The following is an 8,100-nucleotide window of genomic DNA, read 5'->3' as shown; positions in this document are numbered from 1 at the left end:
TGCTCTCTCTGTCTGCCTGTCTCTCCCTCGCTTTCTCGCTCTCTCTCCCTCGCTTTCTCTCTCTCTCTTACTCTCTCCCTCGCTTTCTCGCGCTCTCTGTCTGCCTGTCTCTCCCTCTTTCTCTCTCTGTCTCTCCCTCGCTTTCTCTCTGCCTGTTTCTCCCTCGCTTTCTCTCTCTCTGTCTGCCTGTCTCTCCCTCATTTTCTCTCTCTCTGCCTGTCTCTGTCTCGCTTTTTCTCTCTCTGCCTGGCTCTTGCTTTCTCTCTCTCTCTGCCTGTCTCTCTGTCTGCCTGTCTCTCCCTCATGTTCTCTCTCTCTCTCTGCCTGTCTCTGTCTCGCTTTCTCTCTCTCTCTCCCTCGCTTTCTCACTCTCTGTCTCTCCCTCACTCTCTCTCTGTCTGCCTCTCTCTGTCTCATTTTCTCTCTCGTTCTTTCTTTTTCTCTCTCTGCCTGGCTCTTGCTTTCTCTCTCTCTCTCGCTTTTTCTCTCCAGCTCCCACCCTGCTTCTTTCTTTGCCTGACCCTCTCCTTCTCTGGGCTCAGCCTCCCTGCCTTGCCTGGGTGCCTCATGCTGCCTTCTGTCTGTGCCACCCTCTCCCCTTTAATTTCTTGGGGTTGCTATGAAACCCCCGCTCTCCCCCAGTCTTAGCCTTACTGACTCTAGCCATGTTTTCTATAATAAATACATTTCCTGAAAACGTGCATTGCACGTGTAAGCTCCAGGAAGCAGGGACTCTCTCTCTCTCTCACTCCTAGGTGCATTACTCCAGGAATAATACAGTAACTATGTATCAGTCTCTTCCCTTTTTGCTTCCTTTCTTTCCGTCTCTTTTCTCTGCCTCGTTTACCTTTTGTATCTCTCTCCCCCTTTCTCGTGTCTCACATGTTCCTGGCTCCTACACGCGCATTCCCCTCGACACTGCGCGTCTTCCTCGAACTTTCCTTTCAAAGTTGCTTCCTTCAGTCTTCAGAATCTCACGGGGGGGGGGGGGGCTGCAGTCTCTGTCGCTACCTGCAGGGGACGGGAGGTGCCCCTTCAGTCGGGGGTCCCTGTTTGAACCCCCGGAGTTGGGCTGGACGTGGATCTAAATGCACCAGGCCGGTCTCATCCCTCCGCTGGCCTGGACGATGGGGTAGGGTTTCCTGCCTAGTGCAGGTCGCTCCCCAAATCTTTGCACCCTAGCACTAGAAGAATGGGTAACCCCCCCCCCCCGCGAATACGAGGGAGGGGGCGGGGTGGGTTCTTTTATTCTAAGGAGAGTTTGCTAAGCTTGGAGAATTATAAATGTGAGGGAGGCGTTTTCCAGATCTGAAGGCATCGGTGCCTACAGCCCGAAGGTGCACCCGAAAGTAAATATACAAATTATCTCCCCCCCCCCCCCAAAGAAAATCTGCCCTGATGTGATTTATGACAGCAGAGGGCTCCCGGGTGTGACTGCAGGACTGGGACTCCCCTGCCATTTCTATATGGGGCAAAAAATAAAATAAAAAATCCAAGCCATTAACAGCCAAGGCATCTGCTGTAATTAACACAAGGAGAAGAAACCCTCCAGGACTGCCCGGAACCTTTCTCCTGAAGGCGTTGGGCAGTGCCTCTGTATTACGGACAGGCACGGGGGGGGAGCTCTTTGGCTATGTTAAGTACTTGTATTTATTTGCGAAATGTCAGATGTTTGTAGGTTTAGGGCAGCGCCTGCGGGCTTTTCGGGGGCTGAAGAGTGAGCAGCGGGTGGGCCGTGGGTTTCTTTTAAGATCCTTAGCAAACACCCAAGAATCCACAAGCCCAGCTCCCCAAGTACCTGCGAGTCACAGCCGGGGCAGGTGTGGGACAGCAGGGGAGGTGTGGGACAGCAGGGGAGGTGTGGATGGAGTCAATCTGCTGCCGCTCCCGCTGCCCTGCGCCCCCTCCCCAGCTCTCTGAGCCGGGGGGATGGCCCCAGAGGTGTCCCTGCGCGTCCAGATGTGCAGCCCGGGCCACCGCTGCACGCAGCCCAGCGCAGAGAAGGAAACACCCACAAGTCGCCCTTTCCTTTTCTGTCAGTCGGGCTAACAAAAATAAGAAAGTGGCCGGACACTTGTCGGAAGTGGGAAGTGGGTTATAGAGAAGAGGAGCGGTGACGGGGCGTCCGGCCAGATCTCAAACCTTGTTTAAATCTGCTTTTCCACTGGGGGGAGCTCTTCTGGATCTCCTCTTTCCCACCGCCAGCAGCTTTCCGCCACCCTTAGCCCTCGGACGAGGTTTCTCCGGGCCAGACTGAGGTGCAGGCGGCTCGCACCTTTCTGTCTCTCGGTTTTATTGCAGGCAATGCGTGCGATTTGTGGCTTCCCAGGTGCCAACGAGATGGGATGGGGACCGCTTGTTCTAGAGGATCAAAGAGCCGATGGCCAGCCCCCCCCCCCCCCCCCCCCCCTCCTGGGAATACACATCGGAGCTTTCTACCTCTCCCTCTGAGGCGGTTCTGCCCCCCGGGCAGGATGGAGCAGGACTCCGAGATGGAGCGCATCGTCCGCACCGTCCTGGCCCTGGAGAGGGACTACCCCAGCCAGGCGCCCCCGCCGGCAGCAGCAGCGCGGAACGGCAGGCGCGCCGCGGGGGCTCCGCGAGTCTCTCCCGCGGGGGCCGCCCCCGCGCCCGGCGCCTCCCGGCTCGCAGAGCCTCGGGCGGGCCGCTCCAGGAAGAGGAGCAGCTTCAGCCGGGAGCAGATCCACGTCCTGCAGCGGAGCTTCCAGCAGAACCCCTACCCGGACTTCCGCGGGAGAGGCCACATCTCCCGCTCCACCGGCATCCCCGAAGCCAGGGTGCAGGTAAGGGGCGCTCGGGGGGGGGGGGGGAGGGTAGCGGAGGGCTCCCCAAACTGCCCCGAGGGTGGGAGAGAGAGAGATCGCGTACGTCCATTCTTCTACAGAGCCAGGGTCCCCCAAGCCCAGCCTCCTCTTTCCAGCAGTGGCCACTCTGTCTGGCTAATCAATGTTAAAATCCATTTGCCCCGGTCTTCTCTTTGTGGACAGGTTTGGTTCCAGAACCGCAGAGCCAGGCACCTGCCGAGAACCAAGAAGCCTGAGCTGGAGGAGCCCCCCCAGGAGCCCCTTGTCTTAGCCGGAGGCCAAGAGGAGGAGGAGGAGGACGAGCTGGAGGGCCATCTGTTCTTCAAAGGGAGGGTCTCCTGGCCCCAGGGCCCAACAGGACCAGAGCGCCCCCCCTGGAGTCTGGCAAGCCCGCAGCCCCACATCCAAGCAGAGGTGGGGCCCCCCAGGTCCTGCTGGCCCATCCTGGTCCATTTCCGGTCCCCTCTGACCTTCTGAAGAGCCCTCACCCTGCAGGGACGGGGACATCTCTGGAGCCGGCAGGTGGCTCTTCCCAAAGGTCCTGTTTTTATGTCCTCAGATCTCTGCCACCTTGGGAAATGTGCGCCAAACCCCACAAAGGCTGGAAATGGGGAAAAGAAATCCTAGGAAGATGAACCCCAATGTTATATGCGATGGAGTCCGAAATAAATCTGCCCAATAACCTGTTCTCTCCTGCTGTCCTCTCTCTTCCTATTGTGTTAAAAAAAAAAAAAAAAAAGTACACTTGACTTTCAATTGGGTGCAGATGAATGCAAACACCTGAGGGGGAAGGGGGGGGGGGGGGTTACTGGGCCACCTTTATAAACAGGGGGCGGGGCCCGGGCCCGGGCATGTGCTCTTCCGGATTGTGCAATTGGGCAGTGAGGGGGGGGGGGGGGGGGCGCTCCTTCCTGTTTCACCACCACCAATGTCCCTTCTCATCTATCTATCTATCTTATCTATCTGTCTGTCTGTCTGTCTATCTGTCTGTCTGTCTGTCTGTCTATCTATCTATCTATCTATCTATCTATCTGTCTGTCTGTCTGTCTGTCTGTCTGTCTATCTATCTATCTATCTGTCTGTCTGTCTGCCTGTCTATCTATTTATTTATTGACAGAGGTAGGGGAGGATGTGCACGGGGGACTGGTCCTGTTCTGTGCTGGTTTTAGCCCTCACCCATACCCACGGGCCCTTTCTACCATAGCACTGCCGTCACCAGGAACCCGAGCTCTGTCGCTCTCCTCCTTTCTCCCTTCTTTATTTCACATTTCTCTTTTTCAGCTTCCACCTCTTCTTGTCTCCTCTAAATTTTCTCACATGATTCAGCTTCATTGTCTTTTCTTCCCCTCCTCCGTTTCTTGGTTTCTGTTGCCCTCCATCATCTCTCCTCCTTATGTTTTTTTCCATACCTCCATTTACCTCCCTCTCCACCCCATCTTCCCCTACCTCTTTCCCCAGCAACTATTGTCCCTCACCTCTTTCTCCCCTTCTAAGCATCTGTGCCTTGTATTTTCCCCATATTTCCAGTCTCTGCTCACCTCAGCCCCTCCACACAACCTCCTCTTCCTCCAAGTATCTTCCTACACCTCCTCCCCCCCCCCTCCAGCATCTACCCCTTCCTCTTCCCTTTCCCAGCATCTACTCCTCTGCCTCTTTCTCCCTATCCCTTCTATCCATGCCCCTGCATGCATTCCCCTCCCTTCCCGCACTTTGCATATAGGCCACCGTTCCCTCCCTCCTCTCCCCCATAGCTGGAGGCAAGAGGCAGTGAGAGCTCCTTCAAGGGCACAGGAGTGAAGATGCAATTAATTGAATACAGTATGAGGGACCATAACACCGCCCGCACGCCTTCCTTCCCTGGCTGGGGGAGGGTGCTCATACCTGGCACTAGCCCCTCTCCTCTTGCTCCCCGCCCATGTCTAGCCAGGTGGAGAGTGCTGGGATCATGGTGTGGGCTAAGAGTCAGTATAACGACGTCAAAGACAGGAGCAAGGACTAGAGTCAGGCTGGGGGATAGAGGAGAGAGTGGTGGGGTCATCCATGAAAAGGGTTAGAGAGAACGAGAATGTGTGTGAGTTACAGAGGAAGCCTGCGTGTGTGTGAGTGTGTGTGTGTGTGTGAGAGAGAGAGAGAGAAAGAGGAAAGCTGTGGATTTGTGGGTGCCTAAGTGACACTGCTCCCCCCTCCCCATGCAGTCTTCGGTGCCCTCTGTGGCAGCCTGGTGATGCTCCTCTTCAGAGCTTTCCTCTGCCTTGCTCCCACCTCACACACACCCTCTCCTCCCCCCCCCCCCCCCCCCCACCTTCCTACTGAAGCTCCATAACTTTCAGCTGAGCTGCCGTTTTCCCCTCTGGCCAAAAACAGGACCTCCTTCCCCTGCACGGTGCTCACCGACAATGAGGCCTCGCCCCTACCACCCAGGGGCCATTCTCAGGCCGATGCGGTAAGACGCGCTCGCATTCTGCACCCCTTATCCTAACGCGTGTGCAAGCACATCCCCTGGGCACCCGATGCAGTATTTAAAGGAGAGGAATGTCTGGGCAACGTAAAGAAGGGTGATAGGGTCAGGAGCCTATCCATAGGGAGCACACCAGTGGGGGTCACCTCACCAGTCCCTGTGTGACCTCTATACAAAGGAGACATAGCCCAGGACCTATCCCACAGGGAGTACACCCCTGCTGCTAGTCCCCTGACTAGTCACTGAGCCATTTTAATACATGAGCGATAGGGTCAGGAGCCTATCCATAGGGAGCACGCCAGTGGGGGTCACCTCACCAGTCCCTGGGTCACCTCTATACAAAGGAGACAGGGCAGGGGTCCAATCATAGGAGTCCCTTTGGCAGTCGAACCCCCTTTGTAAACAAGATACAAGGGTGGGGGGGGGGGAGGGTCTCTTCCTAGGGAAAGCACCCCTGGGGAGGTCATTTTTATACAAAGCAGAAAGGGCCTGAGGCCCAGCCATAAGGAGCACACCACTGGGGGGAGGGGGGATCACCTTACCAGCCACTGTATCTACCCCAGAGGGGAATTAACCTACTGCCATTCTGCTACCGGCCACTAGGTGGCACTCGTGGGGCATGTCTGAAGAGCTCCTTCAGCCATCAAGGTTTTGCGTTAGAGACGCAAATGATTCCCTTTATAATCGGGGGGGGGGGGGGGGGGGGGGGGGAGAATCAGCGGCTCTAGCAGCAAACTGCCTGGGGGGGGGGGGGGGGTCCTGCCACCAGCCCGGAAATGAAACCTGCCCAGGAACAAGAAGGACCAGCGCCTAAACCTGAGACCTGCCCCATCACTTCACTTATGCCCATTTGGTAAGTTTTTTTCCCCTTCCTCTCCTGTCCTTTTAGTGTAATCATTTCGTACATTACTTTGGCAATACGTGCAAAGCCATCAGGCCGATGGAGTTCTCTGAATCCGATACTGTTGTTCTGTCGCTTTCGGCGAAGGATTCTCCACTTGTCACAGACACTTGCTGATACAATGAGGAGACGAGACCTTTGTGGCTATTGATGGGTTTGGCAATGTGCGTGCAACCGCTGGCAGGATATTGCCACACTGTCTTCCATAACACAAGACAATAGCACCCAGCACTTCTCAAGAAATTGTGCTGTGGTGCACTACACATTGCCTCCATAAAGGAAATATTTAAATGAGGAAGGAGGTGGTCTCACCTGCCAGGTTACCTTGAACAAACATAAGAATAATCATTAACTGTCTCCAGCCTCCTTTTTTGAAAGTCAGTGTAGGGTATCAAGAAACCCAGGTTGTTTAATATATACATGGCACCACTATGTAGACTATTAGCAGGGCTAGGACTGGTTTACTATATTTTTGCTGATGATGTCCAGATAATTCTTCCAATCAAAGATTCATTAAGGACTACTTTGAAATTATGGGACATTTATTACAACTCTATTACTCTCTTAATAATACCAAAACGGAAATTCTATATATTTGTAACAAGGTTATTGAGAAAATTGAATTAGAAATTAATTCCATGCCGCCTGCTTTAAACATCAAACATGAAGTTAGGAGTTTGGGTGCTATACTAGATAGCGAATTTCACCTAAAGGCATTTGTAAAAACCATAATAAAAGATGGTTTTTACAAACTTTGAATTTTAAGGAAATTAAAGCCTTTGTTGCATTACAATGATTTTCGAACAGTGCTTCAGGCATTACTGTTGACAAAATTGGATTACTGTAATGCCCTCTTTTTGGGCCTTCCATTGGTAACTATTCGCCCACTACAACTTTTGCAAAACGCGACAGCGCAATTATTATTTAATTCCAACAAATTTGACCACATTACCCCAGTTTTGATGAACCTTCATTGGCTTCCTATCAGCTATCGAATTAAATACAAATGTCTAACGCTGATCCATAAAGCCATTTATGGTAACAACAACGAATGGCTGAATGCATCTTTGCATATCCATACACCCTCTCGTAATCTACGGTCCTTAGGCAAGGCACTTCTTTCGGTTCCTTCAATAAAATCAGCACATCTCAACGCAGTTAGGGAAAGGGCCCTCTCAATAGCGGGCCCTAAATTGTGGAATTCTCTCCCACTTGAGTTACGTTTAGAGGAGAGTATTCAGTCTTTTAAGAAGCAACTAAAAACATGGCTGTATACGCAAGCTTTCACCACGACAGTATGATTCCAATAGACTCTCCCTGCGAACTAAAATATAGGTACGAGATTTTTATTTTAATTTTATTTTATTAACCCTATTGTTAGTTTGATATTGAATGACTTCTATGTATTTTATTATTTTTTAACTGATTACTGTATAATTTTATGTTATTATTTATAGGGTTCCATTTTTTAGCTGAGTTTATTTATTTTTACGATATTTTATTTGCTTTTAGGACATGTCGGTTAAAGACAGTCTGTTGTTTTATTGTAAACCGACTTGAAGTGTACACAATATGTTCGGTATATAAAAATGTTTAAATAAAAAATAAGAAACATAATAGGCCATCAAAAGCAGCACCTCAAAGCCGTGGCCTGAAACCGGTGCAATACCAACTCTTCATGAAATATACAAATGAATTCCTTTAGAGCCGGTCTCTTTAGCCAATTTATTTCGCTCCTCGCTGTCTTCAGCGGCAAATTCCCGCAAGCCAACAGAGCGGGACCCTCCCGTATCGGGATCCCCGGCACCACCGCCGGCGTGCGCTCTGTCCGCAGGGAGGAGTGCGTCCCCCCGCAGACACTCTGGATCAGCAATGCAGTCCACAAGCTTACAAAGTGTTGACAAGGATTGTCCCCC

At 52.3% G+C, this 8,100-nt stretch overlaps 1 protein-coding gene across 1 annotated transcript; it reads left to right on the top strand.

Moving 5' to 3' along the window:
- Positions 1–2,474: 2,474 nt before the first annotated feature.
- Positions 2,475–3,431, top strand: LOC115077399 (homeobox protein MIXL1-like). The gene is made up of 2 exons (XM_029579688.1): positions 2,475–2,804; positions 3,009–3,431. The coding sequence occupies exons 1-2, from the start codon at positions 2,475–2,477 to the stop codon at positions 3,300–3,302; spliced, it is 624 nt and encodes a 207-aa protein (XP_029435548.1). The 3' UTR covers positions 3,303–3,431.
- Positions 3,432–8,100: the final 4,669 nt, after the last annotated feature.

Source organism: Rhinatrema bivittatum, chromosome 16 (assembly GCF_901001135.1).
Source record: "Rhinatrema bivittatum chromosome 16, aRhiBiv1.1, whole genome shotgun sequence".
Classification (NCBI taxonomy): Eukaryota; Metazoa; Chordata; class Amphibia; order Gymnophiona; family Rhinatrematidae; genus Rhinatrema; species Rhinatrema bivittatum.
Note: the sequence above shows the minus strand (reverse complement) of the source record. Positions and strands in the feature narration are given on the sequence as shown.